This window comes from Coffea arabica, chromosome 10e (assembly GCF_036785885.1).
Source record: "Coffea arabica cultivar ET-39 chromosome 10e, Coffea Arabica ET-39 HiFi, whole genome shotgun sequence".
Lineage (NCBI taxonomy): Eukaryota > Viridiplantae > Streptophyta > Magnoliopsida > Gentianales > Rubiaceae > Coffea > Coffea arabica.
In genome coordinates this window covers 4,880,048-4,895,175 of record NC_092328.1, presented here as the reverse complement: position 1 = coordinate 4,895,175, position 15,128 = coordinate 4,880,048, and the positions used below count along the sequence as shown (strand labels likewise).

Here is a 15,128-nt window from a genome sequence, read left to right as displayed (position 1 = left end):
AGAACGAATTTTGCATATTCCAAGACAAGTTAACATATGATTCCCTAATTTTTGAAAACCTTGACAAGACAGTAGTGTGATATCATTATCTCAAGGTCCTACAATACTATTAATGATCTAATCTTACTTTCTTTGATGCACATAATTATTCATTATCTCATCCGATGTTGTGTTTTTCAAAATGATTTTTTTTTTTTTTTGGTTTTCTAGAAAAATCGGGATTTTTTGTTTTCTAGGAAAATAGGGACCTGATACTTTTTATATGGTGTATAACAAAATTAGAGTAAATTATTTTGATTTTTCAAAACTAAATCAAGAGGATAACATTGGCCTTTTTCATTTGCTGCTATGTTAGGTGGCCTTTCTATTTATTTGCTGTCCAACAGATTTGTATATTTTGCTGTGATATAAACAAGAAGTAAAGAAATAGACAAGACGAACTAGAAAATAAAAGATTAGACATTACGGTCTTGACTTGCATGCATGACTACTAATCTCAACTAAACTAGGAAAAAAAAATAGCTAAACTACACTAAAAATAGATAAAAATGAGTTGCAACAATGCTCATTCTAAGAAATCACTGCTAAAAAAGAAAAGGAACCAACAACCGTGATGGCAGAAAACATAAAAATTGACATGCTGCTAATGGTTGTTCCTGAACTAGAACTGGGGGAAGAAGACGGTGCAATAGCCGCGGCATCTGGAGAATTTGCCCCGGGAGAAGTGCCCGATGGTGGTGATGCTGTTGGAGCTGATGTCGGAGGATTATTTGTCGGTGGGTTAGTCGTCGGCGGCGAAGTTTTCGGGGGACTAGCGGTGGGTGGTGGTATGGCTGCACAAGCAAAAGAAAAAAAAAATGTTAAATTACAACACTACGCACTGATACTCTAGCAGAGAATGACGAAAGAAAACCATGCAATTATATAAATATATAATTAATAAATTCAGCCAATATTTCACCGCACAAGTGATGCTGAGTCTTATTTTTGTTCCACTCCAAATGAAAAAAACTAAATCAATAAATTAAGCTCACTCCAAATGAAAGAATTAAATCAATAAAGATTAACTTCAAAAAAAAAAAAAAAAATCATCCCTGATTGCACTAATATAATTAATAAATTTAACAAATATGTTAAAAGAAGAGCAATGAGTCTTATTCCTCTTTTCACCCTCTAATCTAAATCATCCTCTCGCATGCAGCTAAATTACCAACTAAATCACTAGTAATATTTCTTGAGAGATGAGAGTTTTGATACACAAGCAATTGAAAGGATTGATACAAATATGGACAAGTGATAGACAGTACATCAAATATTTATGCCTAGACAGAAGAATCACTGCTATATTTAAATGTCACCAAGAAGAAAAAATTACTTCTGTGCCAGGGAAAAAACACTACTTATATATTTTACATCATGCCAGGAATTACAGGAGATGGTGTAAAACATACCAGGAGATGGTGTAGAAGGTGATGGTATAGGATTAGATGGTGTAGGAGCAATCGACACTGCAATTAAAAACATAGCTTATCAAGAATTAGCAAAAACAATAAATTTAAAAAAAAAAAACTCACATTGAATCACATGAACAATTTAGATATGAAAAAAAAAAAAAACTCACTATTGCAAGTGCTTATGGATGGAGCAGAAACATGGCAAAGTGAGGGTAATATTGCAGCTTTTGTAATATTGACACTAAGACCCATACTAGCAGCATTTTTCAAACCTTCGCACACACATTCAGCATCAGCATCTATCACGGTTTCAAACCCCGTGCAACATGAAGGGGAAGGTTTCGGATCAGCTGGACCGTTGTTCAGGAAAGACATGCAATCCAACATGTCAAATATTAATTCACTGCAGTCCACAGCGGCCGGAGATGGTGCACTCGACTCAGGTTTTGCTGTAGTCCACACAGCATTGCCCATGCCTAGTGATAAAATAACTAGAATATATGTGATGCCCCAAAAGCGTATGTTTTTCTCCATGGTGAAGAAGATACGATGGTTGATGGTCGATGAAGAAGAAGATGTGTAGGTGTTTTGAGTGAAAAGATCGTAAGATTTTAATCAAGTCGATTCTTTCTAATATAGCGGTTTGGTTTGATATAGTGAGATGAAAAGACATCCTAAAATATCTCGTATAGTTGAGATTCAAATGGATATTGTTGTGATACACTTGAAATAACCATATCTATCTCTTCAAAACTTGAAACAAGAGTGATTTTTATCCTATCTCAACAACCCTCTTAAAAAATTATCTTCCAAACATAAAAATTTAAAATTTAGAAGTGTTTTTTTAATTATTTTTTTATACAACTGTATTGAAATAAATTATTTTCTTATGAAGAAATGCGATGATTTGAATAAGTTGTTTGTAAGGCTTAAAAAAGAGGACAATTCTAAGGAAACATTATTTGATATACTTTTATAATAGGTTACACCTGGGAGAGATTTTGATGGTTTTAGCAGATTTTGAGGGACGAGAAAAGCATGTAAATTAATTCTTTCTACTATTACTCAACCGGGAGTTTTAGGGAGAGGAGCTATTGAGATGGTGGCTGCTTCATAATCACGATAAATTGGGCCATTGTTAGGGGCGGGTAAAAAGATTCACGTGATGGTCAAGGACTACAGTAGACCTTTACACCTTGGATCACGTTAATTGGGCTGTGGAAACTTGAGCCCTGCAGATGCGCAGCTCAAGTGTATTGGACAGGCATTTGAGATTTTGTTATTATAGTTGAAGCCCAGTGTCATCATATTCATGTGAGAGGACACTGGACTGACATATTAGCTAAATTAGAGAGGGTATAGATTCAGCCAGTGAAACGTACTAATAGTACTTGTTAAATTGCGCTTGGGCAAAATGTTTTACCAATTCCTCGTAGACAAGTGTGCTAAAAGACTCTTGAATGCTTTTGAATTTGATGGAACTCGAGAACATTGAACCAATCGGCCCTGCATTGCCACCTAAATCTTAACACTTACTCCAAGTTTCTTGTGCTACGGGTACCTCTAGGTTACTATTTTGCTTTGATGCTATAATGCAATAGTCATTTTATTGTATTGGCTCTTGATGGTTTTCAGTGAAAATCGGGAATAAAAGTTTTCCTTTTTTATTCACATTTTTTCTTTTTGGTTTTGAAATACTACTCTTTTATTATCCAAGAAAATAGAAAATAAAAAAAAAGAGTTTTTTTTTTTTAATTTTTTTGTAAGTGGGAAATTTTTAATCCAGCATCTCCTACTTACAATCCCTCTCTCTTTACCAGCCAACCCTCCAACCAAAAAAAAAAAAAATGAAGAGAAAAAGAGGTTGAATACTCACCTAAGTCATTCTTCCTCCCCATTTTTTTTCTATTAAAAAAAAAAAAGAAAGAATTCTTTCGAGGGCTAAACTTGGGTAACGGCTATACATGTGTCTTAGGGATGGCCTCTCTTTGTTTCTGGATATTGATTGAAGGGTCCAACTTCAGACAGTGCAACTCAGTGGCTATTGCAATGTGAAGCTTATAATGTTGTAAAAAGCTTCACAAATCATGTCATGTCAATTTTGTCCCATAAAAAATGAAGATATTTTAAAAACAAAGTATTGTTTAGTGGTTCGAATGCATTATGTAGGCCCTGTTTGGCAAGCCTATGTTGACATATCAGCATTCAAGAACAAAAAAAAAAATGAGGATAGAAATTTAGGAAGGTATTCTCCTACCTTGGTTTAATAATTGAGGAAAATTGAAAATAACAAATATATTAGAAGTTGATGATGCGAAGAAAGCTCTTCCAATTTGGAAAGGTCACAAAAAAATGGCCAAAATAGCGGGCCGTGATGCATCCCAAACAGGTAGGAAGCCGAGAGTACGTACAGGATGGCAATAAAGCCAGTGGTCGACATTGATGGCTAGCCATGCAATTGAGGCTGCTGCTCGGGTGTAAAGATTGAAACAGTTGTGAGTTTTTGTGACTTGTGGGGCTCCAGATGACGCTACCCATTTTCTTGTGTCCTTTTCCAATCAATTTTGCGAGATCAACAATTGAAAAAACCACTGGGTGGAAAACACCAAGGACTGAAGATGAAAGTTTTTCTCATCATTTACAGAAAAAGGACAGCCAAAAAATAGGATTCTCTCAATTGCAGTGCGGCCATGCCGCATTGGAATTTTTAATTGTGTTTGTTGTGATGCTAACCATATTCTAGAGGGGCCTTTCGTTTTTTTTTTTTTTTTTGAAATTTATAGAGAAGAAAAATAAAGGGCGAAAGATATAATTCCAGGGCCTTGGTTAAGGAATCACAAATATAATCAAATGATTGAACAGATTTATCCACGCCATGCTGTATTATTCATGGCTTAGGAGGGTTAATAGCCTTTTCTTTCCTGTTTATTGTGTTGCTACATTTCGTCCAATCATTGATTGGAGATTTCATGGTGAAGGTTTGACAAGTACGAATAACGTTTACTATATCAGAGAGAGTGGGGTGGTTTCATTAGCGGGTTTAGTAGCAACCTTCCTGTTTCTCCGTCTCGCATTCCACATCGATCTGTTGGAGTTTGCGGATTTAGGATTTAAGTTTCATAGGAGACTCTAAAAATGAGCATCTTTTAAGGTTCTCCTGTGAGATTAGTTTAGATGTTAAGTTTGTCGAGATTTCAGTGGAAAGAATAACGTTTACTATATGCAAGAAAAAAGAAAAGGCCTCTTTGTTATATAGGAGTTCTTTTTGTTTGTACTTTCCATGGTTGTGTTGATTTTCCTGCTTGTTATGCTCCTAGAATCACTTTTTTCCTTTTTGCGTGTCTCATTTTGATTCGTTTAGGTTTTTTTTTCCCATCGCAGAATATTCGTCTCATCTTCAATCATATTGTTTGATCTGTTCAGCTCTTTAATGATTAAATTCGAGACACACAGGATATTATTTGTTGCAAATTGCTTGTCTGAAAATAAAATACTACTGATTCATTCAACCCAGACTATTGAACGCAATTATCATGATATGACCTTGTAACTCCTCTGTGTTGCCTCTCACATATATAAACTTCATTAATTATTGCTAGAGGACAAAGCGAAAAAAATTTTCAATTTTTTTTTTAAGAAGCAGTCACATTGACAGGCAAAGAAAACATTATTATTGTCACTTTCAGACTGCACTTGGTCATACTTGTTCGTTGGTGTACGATGTGAATTAGTAGAGATTAAACAGATGAAGGCTAAAAAAAAAAATTGGCGAAATGAAGATACACCATTAAAGAGTGTAGATAAACAACACAGATCATTTAGCTTGAAGAATGTAGACGGTTGATGTGTCCAATATGAGAGCACTGCCTCAAAGTCACCCATGTTTACAGTTCATAATGCTGTTCAAGATTGTTTAATTTTCTTTGGTATTTTTCGGTTGTTTAATTTTCTCCGTCTGAATTGCTACTTTTAAAAGTTGTTATAGAAAAATGTACCGTAACGTTTCGATGTATATGAAATAAAAAAGATGATTAGAAAATATGTTCACAAAAAATCACAATTCAAACAAGACCTAAGTAGGAAATTACATTCGGGATTAATCTTGCAAATAGCATTGTAATACCAAAACACGGGTATATAATCACTTATTACGATCTCTACCAATATGTGTACGTGAACTAAACAATGTTGAGTAAAATATTAACATGTTCGTTCGTGGTGTATTTATACACTCAAGTTTTGACACATTGGACACCTTACCAGCCCTAAAAGGCACTTTATAAATAATTGGTATTAATGCTATTCTTGTATCTTTATAAATAATTGAAGAGGCATCACATCAAACTGTTGACTATTAATAATGGGGGTTGAATAATAAAATCTTTATTGCATAATAAATCAAAGCTCCTGATTGGTCAAGAAGCTTTTGAGTTTAGTATGTAAACAGTACGGCAATGTGCAAGTGCCTCCATAACACGGAGACAGAAACAATAGCACACCGAATATTCAATACTGGGGCAGGATTAAGTCTACAGTATAGGTTAAACTGTAAAATCTTTTACAATGACTTCTTTCTTCAATTTGTTGTGGTTGCAGTAAAAAGATTTTAATATTATACTCTTACAATTCCATATTGGTTGATTAACTCAAGAACTTGGATTGCTCGGAGTCCATTTGGGCATATGATTGCAAACCCTTGAACCTCTTACTTGAAGATTCGTATCAAGCAGTAGCCTTATACGTACGTGGCAAATATGCCTTTTCACTTTATTGCAATTTCACTATTCTAGATATGGGTATGCTTTACTTGAGATAAACATAACAAGTTATAATCATTATTTGGTGACACATGTATTATCAACCAGATTTGGGATCTATGGAGTTGCTGCTAAACCGATATTATCTGATTTTTTATTTTAGTTTTTGATTAGGGGACGATTAATTACTTGATTAATTAATGAGTTTTTCTAATGGGTGTCATATGGGCACTCGTTAACACACATATATTATCTAACCTTTCACATATATATATATATATATATATATATATATATATATATACACGCGCACACACTAACAATTATTATTATTTTCTATATTTACACACTTTTCTTAGGGAAAAATCGTTCAAAACGTCCCTCACGTTTTACAAAATGACTTTTTTCATTCCTTACTTTTAAAGTGTAATTTTACGTCCCTTACAAATTCACATTGGTCAAATTGGGTCTCTATCTAAGTTTCCGACTAGTTTTTGGCCGGAATCTATAACTTGCCTTGCACGTGATCAATTTTTAAGGGCAAAATTACCAAATCAAATTTTACATAATTCGATTTATAGTTCTTCATATTTCACAAAATGAATTTTTTTATCCTTCACATTTTTTCAAATGAATTTTTTCATCCCTTATTGATCATGTGTGCGAATAGTTTTTTTTTAAAAATCCATGTATATATCTATTTAATTTCACCTGAGTAGTACGAATAACATGTAATATATTTTTATTTGATTTATAATATATCTCTATTTGATATATATTACATGCTATTCGTACGGCTCAAGTAAAATCAAATAAATATATACATAAGTTTAAAAAAATTGTTTGTTTTCACTCATATTCATTTTTTTTACTCGAAAATTGAAAACAAAGAAGACATTTAGTCCTAAATATTATCAAGTATTTATATTGAATTAAATTTGGACTAAAAAAAGGAAAAGTATGATAAAAAGAAATAAGTGATTGACACTTTCAAATTTTAAAATAATCACAAGATAAGTAATTCAACTGTAAATCTTAAAAGTAGCGGGTAAAAATTTCAAATTTAAACTGCAATTTGTTAGTACGACTATAGAATACGAATTAGAATCCATTAATTAGATGACCTTATTATACAACTCAATAAATAAATTATTACCAAAAGAAAAAGGCCACAAATATTGAATAAGTTCACATGGTGAAATTATAAACATATATACATGAGTTTAAAACAAAATTGTTAGTTTTAAACCCTTGCATATCTCTATGAATAGCATGTGTATAACTACGATTAGTCTGTTTAGGTAAAATCAAATAGAGATATATTACATGCTATTCGTATTCTCAGGTGAAATCAAATAGATATATACATGGGTTTAAAGAGAAAAAAAACTATCCGTACATATAATTAATGAAGGATGAGAAAATTTATTTTGAAAAATGTGAGGGATGAAAATTTTTCATTTTGTGAAATGAGAGGAACGAAACAATTCATTTTGTAATGTAAAATTTGATTTGACAATTTTACCCTTAAAAATTAATCACGTGCAAGGCACATAATGAATTCCCATGGAAAACTAGTTAAAAACCTAAATAGGGATCAAATTTGACCAATGTGAATTTATAAGGGACATAAAATTATACTTTTAAAAATGAGGGACGAAAAAAGTCATTTTGCAAAATGTGAGGGACGTTTTAAACGATTTTTCCTTTTCTTAATTAATCCCCTAACATTTATACAATTTTTCTAATTAATCTTATATTTTCAAAAATCTAACATCTGGACATGTGCCTTAGGAGCACCCGTTAAACAGATCGTTAATTAATTAATTTTTGAAGCACTGATTCAGGTGAGCGCGTTGGAAATAGTCAGATGCCAACTTGCACGATGGGTTTTAGTTAATGGCATTTTCTTAAGTAAATTTAACCTAAGAAGTTGTGTAGAAAGCAACTTCAACCAAACGTAAGAGGGATTTATGATGTACTCCAACTCTATACAAAAGTACAAGGTATCTCATAATTTATTGCTACATTTGTTTCCTCATCCACGGTAATGGTTAAGTTGCGTTTGCTTACTTCCTAAACCAGTCAGGCCTTGTAAGCAAACCCAAAAGGAAATAGTTTTTTTTTTTTTTTTTGTCAAATCTTTTAACTATTCTTGTTATTCTTTCGGTCGATATCATGATGTTATTCAACTCTAAAGCAAGATATCAATTGATACACCTTTTCTGATCATGTCGTCATGAACCACCAAAACCTACAATTAAATCTATCTTTTGCTGTTTCGGGTGGGAAAGAAAATAAAAAAGAACCAAGTATAACTTTGATAGATGGCGATGGGGCTATGTGAAATATATTTTCACCCCGGTGACATACACGATTCACCTGTCAGATGCAGTATTGTAAGCAAATTCATGCTAGTTCTGAAGAAAAGGAATATTTACATGCATGCATGGGAAAGCGATTACCCTTTATAATCTTTAACGCTTTTATAGGTGTGTAGGCTTTCTACCACATCCTGGTCCGTAAAAAAGAGTGTTGAAATTTGAAACTTCGGAGGAAAAAGATGTATGGCCGTATCTGTTAAAGGAACACTCTAAATTTGGACTCCGAACTCTTATTGCTCATGCATCTCTGGCATTCGGAGTGATTCAGACCAAAACGGCTCAGTAGGGATAAATTTTTGTGTGAATTAATTTCACTTTGAACCCTTAAATTATAGTAGTTGCGTTCTCACTTTAATCTTTAAATTTAAATTTTAAATATTTTATACTTTAAAATATAATATTCATTTGACTTCAATATAATTGTTAATTAACGAACTCGATCATCAATACAACTATAGGATTCAAAGCAGAGTCTAGCGGCGAGAAAAACTTTAAAAACCCTTCCCTTACCACTTGGGAGAATATAGGGACGTATTAGTTAAATCACACCCTAAATTGTTGACAATAAACTCTTACTAAATAGCATCTTGTGCTTGGCGCGATCCACACAAAATGGCCTTTTATGGAATAATTCTTCCAAGTCTTAGACGATAGGTGCTTACTACAAATTGTAACAGCTTTTATAATTAAGAACAAGTGCAGAACCCAAAATATTCTACCAAAAAAATGTAGGAGATAAATTTCATAAAACCAACGTACGTGAAATTCTACCAAAAAGGCATAGGAGATAAATTTCATAAATCAATGTGTATGGAGAGGCAATTTACACATATAAAAGTATTTATATATAGGAAAAAAGTGATAATACCAATAATAATATATTAATCACATATCATAAATATAGGGCTATCAAACTTTCACTTTTCTTAAGTGACAACAATAGTAAAACTCTCCATTTATAGACTATGTGACTTGATAAACAAGCCTTACAATTACAGGAAAATTTCTATTAAAATACTAATTCGTACGAAATAAAACTATCATAATTTGATTCAAATAAAATTACTAAAACATTAACTTAACTAAAATATTATTAAATAATAGCATAAAATTTTCTATTTTTTAGGTTTGACTTAATATGCCAAGAAGTAGCAAAGAGGGCAGTACCCAATTCCCAACTCCCAATTCGTTCTGCATCAATCTCATTAATTAATCCATTCTTCACTTTTTTTTTTGGGGTAGAGACATCTAAGCAGGATCGAAGACATGAGCTATGCAGTCGATCAATTATATGCTTCATTAACAAGTACACTGTATACAAGTGTATGGTCGAAGAAATTAATGCAAAAAACAAATATTTCTTCAATGTTTACGAGGTAAGGGAGAATCATGAGCTGGTTTCGGAGGAAGCGTCCACCAATCCATATTAATGGAATCCCACAAAATTCTTTTTCCAACTTGCCAATTTGCAGTCATTAATTTGGCCACTCATTCAAGATGCGAATGCTGCACTTAACTGGTATTCTTTGAACATTGTCACTTGCATCAAGGCAAATCTCAAATAATTTATACTATGACGTCCCCATGATGAATGAAGGTTTTAACATGTATGTCGTTCTTTGATCAATTGCATGCATGTACCACAGTTATACAGATTCAAGACGGTGGATAACAGCGCAATCAAATAGTTCCATGTGATCCTAATCTTCAATTTTAATTTAAGTGAACTAAAATGGTGATCCCATGTTGTTGTTTACCTTTTTACTTTCACATGTAAACTTCCGTATCCCTAACATATTAAGTTTGGCAATTGTAATCCAGTAAAACTGAGGAGAAAAAAAAAATGTTTGAGGCAATTCTTGTCAAGACAACGAGATTAAAATTTTAATATCAAAGTTTGACTAAGCAATAAGAAAGTAGCCCATATCAAATTATTAATATGGGGCTCCTGTCAAGCATAGAGAATTTAACTAGGAAGGTCGAGAATTTTTCTCACCCTTTCCTTCATTTAAATCGTTACTATTTTTTTTTCACTTCCCTTAATTTGTTAAATGATGCCTTGTAGCTTCAGATAAACACATTGTTGGTTAATCTTAATTTACAGCTCGAAAAAAGTTGAACTGCATTATTGAATGTGACAATGCTATGCTCGAATGCTAGCCAAAATATATGTCTGTCTTAAATTAAACTAATTTCCAGAAGCTGAATAAACTTAAATGCTAATAATGTAACTTCAAGAGACCGAATTACTCAAATAATTCCTCAAATTGCAAAAAAAAAAAAAATATCCCATAAATTATCTCAGCATTTTTTTTGAGCATGTATCGTATTCATATATCTTCCATTGCTTTTTTGCCGGCCACATTGTTGTTGAATTTCACCTTTACTTTTAGTGGAGTAAAATTTGGCTGGGAAAACATTCGACAGCGATTACACCACTCCGGCTCCGGTGGGCAGCAGAACCGCCCAAAGTGGAACCAGTAATTGTGTGTCCCTCTGTCTGCATATTGATATAGGGCACTAACGGACATCAGAAAAAGGGACTTGGGCTCCGGCTGACAAATTTGTGGGGGCAACCGAATTTATTTGGGTAGGACCATTATTACCAGATGCCCTCTTCCCCAAAGTGCAATTTCTTGAGGAAAAAATTATGGAATTCCCAGGTCCCATTCATTCCAATGGCCACAGCTAGTTGACAAGGAAATAGATTACAAGTGGGATCTGAGACAGTAATTTAGTTCTAATCCAGAATTACTTTCTTGAAAACAAAAGGCAGCCAAAAGGTTTAGTCGGAGAGTATATGAAACTACGGTTACACTTGTTGTGATTCTCAGAATGTTGGGGTGAGTGAAAAAGAGAAGGCAGCTGACCCAACTGGAAAGTGAGGACAAAATATTTGAAAATTCTGTTTACTGATCATCAGCAGGGAGAGTGAAATATTCAGAAATTAAATCAAAGAAATAATTATTTCAACCGAGTAATTCTAGCTTTGAAACCATTGGGCCAATGACTCAGTGGCCACTAGGGAGGGACTTAAGTCCCCCCTTGGACGGTTGGTGAGGGTTCAAACCTCATCAGCAGCGAGAAAAATTTAAGGATTGTGTCATAGCACTCCCTTGGTCTAGTTGGGTCTGTATACCTACTAGCCCCTACAACAGCCTCCTTAGGCTCCCCCTCCCCCTCCCCCTAGATTAGGATAGAGTAGGTTATACAAATGTATCGTTACTGACAAAAAAAAAAAAGAGTAATTCTAGCTTTGATTCTCTCTCCTTTTTTTTTTTTTTTTGGCATGCCAGTGAATTGCTACACTTTTTGCTTGAAAGATTATTTAGAGGGATGGGTTAATTTTGAGAATGACTACATAACATATATAACAGTTCCTTTTCTTCCTTTGTTTTCCTTCACTTCAATGATTAATATTGAAGGGTTTGATTTGCACAATGAATTTATTGTCATATATCTTGTATAAAGTGCCATTTTTTTTCCTTCCCTTCAATGATTAATACTGAAGGGTTTGATTTGCACAATGAATTTATTCTCGTATGTATCATCTATAAAGTGCCATAGCAGTCAAAATTACGTATGGACCTTGTTATATAGTACGTGTGATATCTATTCACTATTATTAACGTCTTGGCTTCCTTTAATTGGTGTCTTATGATGTCATGCATCAGCTTCCAGGAGACAAAAGATATTGCAATATGACGATAGGAATCTTTAACATAATGTCGCCATTCCGCACTTAGAGGTAGAAGAAGAAGAAGAAGAGACTAGTAGGTTAGAGAGAATGAGAAGAAAGTAAAACAAGTAAGATACATGTCAAACTCAAATCAGTTTTGGATGAAGGAGAATCTCAATTTGTGAATGTTTAAATCTCAAGTGAATGTTTAATCCAATGTTGAGACCATGAATGTCAAAACATGTACGATGACTTAAAAGATATGAGGGACCAAAAAGTGTTGAATTCGAAAATGAGAATATGAAATAAAATTAGTACTATAAAAACATAATGGACCACAACTAAAGAAGGAAAATCCGGGATTTATATATAATGCCTTGCACATTAAAACTCTCATATGGCCACTTTCCATGTGTGGGGTATATACACAAATATGGAGAGACCAAAAGTGATTGTGATAAAAAAAAAAAAAAAAAAAACCCTGGATATTTTCCACCCTACAAATTAACATGGCCATCTGCATTTTGATTGAACACAATTAAAAGAGAACTAAAATACACTACTCGGAAGACCAAAGCCTGCACTGACTGAAAACCCTGCAATTTTCTTTCCATTAATGGCCTTGAGGCTATGGATACATTGGAATAACAAAGGCAATCACCAACCAACTAGGGTTAATAGCTAGAGAATCAACCAAGAAGATTCCATCAGGTTGTGTATGTTGGAACTTAGATCCACAAGAAATCATAGTGCAAAAATTGCCCACCAGCATAGGAGAGTGCACATACAAGTGCAGCCCCACATGAACATAATACATTCATTCATTCATTCATAGATATAAATATATATATTTATATATGCAGATATAGATATATGGAAAAGTGCCATATATTACATGCTAGTGGGCACATATGAATGGAGTATGGGGTCTAATTCCACTCTACACGGCAGCGACAGTCTCGCCTTTGGTGGAGACTTTGGATCCTGTGGCTACGTTTGTAGCATCCTTCTTGGATGCCACAAATGAGCACTTCTCTTTTCTTTCATCTTGATTCATCTGCTGCTGTCTACACTCTAGACTGCAAAATGCACTATCGCCTCTGGAAAAGAAACAAAATTAACAAGGCCAGGAATTCATTTGTCAACGTAGTTAAAAAGATTAATAGGGTTCGAGAAACATATTATTAGTATGCCTGCCAGCTATATTTTACTTTCACTATGCAGGGATTAATTCTATTTATGACTGCTGTTAGAGAAATGGAAAAAAAGGTAAAACAAGTTCGTAGAATGTGTACACAGGAAATTGAAATTGAAGGATGTGACCAGCTAATAAAGTTGTGAAATGGTGGTTTTCATCCAAACATGGTAAACAATAATTGGACCTGACTTTCTTGATAGATAAATATAGGTTTATGAATTCTTTATTCTTCAGTCTATCAAAGTAAACGGTGATAAATTTTACGTGTAGATGGAACAATCAAATTTGCAGGTACACAGCCTCTACTTGTCGCCGGTTGAAGCCGCTCTCCCTCCTGCTCTATAAATAGACATAACATACTTTTATTTCGATGAATTTTATTTCAGATTCTGTCATATACTTCCCAATAAAGCCCAGGAACCTAATCATGGCATTCTACCCAACGGCAACCTCAAGAAAGGCAAGAAAACAAGAAAAATCTAAACTTTGCCAGGAAAACCACCGTCAAATTCTAACTCTCTGCCTCTATCAAAACAAAGATCCCTAGGCAAAGCAGATTAAAGGTGGAAAAAACGAAAAAAAGGAAGCAAATATAATCCAGTGATTGAAAAAAAATATATAGAACTCAGTTTCTTCCTTCCCATCCTTCACTTCTATAATTAAAAAAAAAAAAAAGGAAAAATTATATAAGGATGAAACAGCAAAGTAAGGCTTAAAGTTAAATCGCTGTTAAATTCTGATTCTTGAGGTGGTAATGTATCCCTGAGATCAAAGACAAATACACTAGTCGTAAGGAACTCCCATGAGACACTTATTTCTTAAAAAGGCAAATAAAAGGGCCAAAGAAAATAATATATATACCTATACATGTAGATATCACGGCCAGGAATCAGACGGCGTTTGCAAAGAGAGCAAGCCCTCAAGAAATGAGCAGTTTCAGTAGTAAAATCTACCGAATTCCGCCTAAGGTTTCTTGGCCTTGGTGAGGGTGATGGTGAGACTGCAGCAGCTGCCATGAACCTTTGATCCAAGCCCTTACATGGATTGTTAGGATCAAACTGCTGAGAGACGTTAACACCACCATTTACACCACCACCACCGCCCTCCACGGTGGCGATGCTAAGATCCAGACTAAATTCTGTCATACTTGTAGTCCTCTTCATTGGTGGACGTTGCCTCTTTCCTAACAACATTTTTTTTAACCTCCCCTCTCCTTTCTTTTCCTCTACGCAGGAAAACTCCGATAACTATTTATTGGATTGTATTTACTTTTCTATTTTCATCTTTTGTATTGCTACAAAAGCACTAGAGCTTGAGGAAGCATAAAACAGAAGAGCTTGTAGAGGAAAGGAGAAATGGAGGAGGGAAGAAGGGAAGAAGGGAAGAAGGGGGGGGGGGGGCGGGGGAGGGGAGTGACAGTGGGGTATTGTTGGGAAGATAAACTGAGAGCCAGAAACAGAGGAGAGAATATGGACCGTTGGATTTGATCTACGTCGTTTGTTGTACTATTATTTACTCTTTATTATTGGATGGCCATGTCAACAATCACTTTTTTCTATAAATTAAATAATTAATTTTTGCAAGATACCAAGCAGCTAGAGCTAGTTGAGGAAAAATTACACATTCGGGGTTTTGATTTGGCAAGGGTTGTATAAT

The 15,128-nt window shown here is 34.1% G+C and overlaps 2 protein-coding genes across 2 annotated transcripts; both read right to left on the bottom strand.

Annotated features, from left to right (window-relative positions):
- Positions 1-441: 441 nt before the first annotated feature.
- On the bottom strand, positions 442-1,979 carry LOC113715010 (uncharacterized). The gene is made up of 3 exons (XM_072066638.1): positions 1,622-1,979; positions 1,452-1,508; positions 442-833 (listed from the first exon to the last, which is right to left on the bottom strand). The coding sequence occupies exons 1-3, from the start codon at positions 1,926-1,928 to the stop codon at positions 571-573; spliced, it is 627 nt and encodes a 208-aa protein (XP_071922739.1). The 5' UTR covers positions 1,929-1,979; the 3' UTR covers positions 442-570.
- A 10,879-nt stretch (positions 1,980-12,858) lies between these two features.
- Positions 12,859-14,883, bottom strand: LOC140015357 (FCS-Like Zinc finger 5-like). Its single transcript, XM_072067750.1, has 2 exons — positions 14,334-14,883; positions 12,859-13,374 (listed from the first exon to the last, which is right to left on the bottom strand). Exons 1-2 carry the CDS (start codon positions 14,663-14,665, stop codon positions 13,215-13,217), a joined length of 492 nt encoding a protein of 163 aa, XP_071923851.1. The 5' UTR covers positions 14,666-14,883; the 3' UTR covers positions 12,859-13,214.
- Positions 14,884-15,128: the final 245 nt, after the last annotated feature.

What these genes read in the sequence shown, in the direction of transcription:
- LOC113715010 (XM_072066638.1), bottom strand. Translation starts at nt 1,928, where the DNA reads ATGGGCAATGCTGTGTGGACTACAGCAAAACCTGAGTCGAGTGCACCA. An exon ending in ATCCATAAGCACTTGCAATA is followed by an intron (nt 1,509 to 1,621) that starts GTGAGTTTTTTT and finishes TTTTAATTGCAG; the next exon opens with TGTCGATTGCTCCTACACCA. An exon ending in ACCTTCTACACCATCTCCTG is followed by an intron (nt 834 to 1,451) that starts GTATGTTTTACA and finishes TTGCTTGTGCAG; the next exon opens with CCATACCACCACCCACCGCT.
- LOC140015357 (XM_072067750.1), bottom strand. Translation starts at nt 14,665, where the DNA reads ATGTTGTTAGGAAAGAGGCAACGTCCACCAATGAAGAGGACTACAAGT. An exon ending in CGTGATATCTACATGTATAG is followed by an intron (nt 13,375 to 14,333) that starts GTATATATATTA and finishes TTTCTTTTCCAG; the next exon opens with AGGCGATAGTGCATTTTGCA.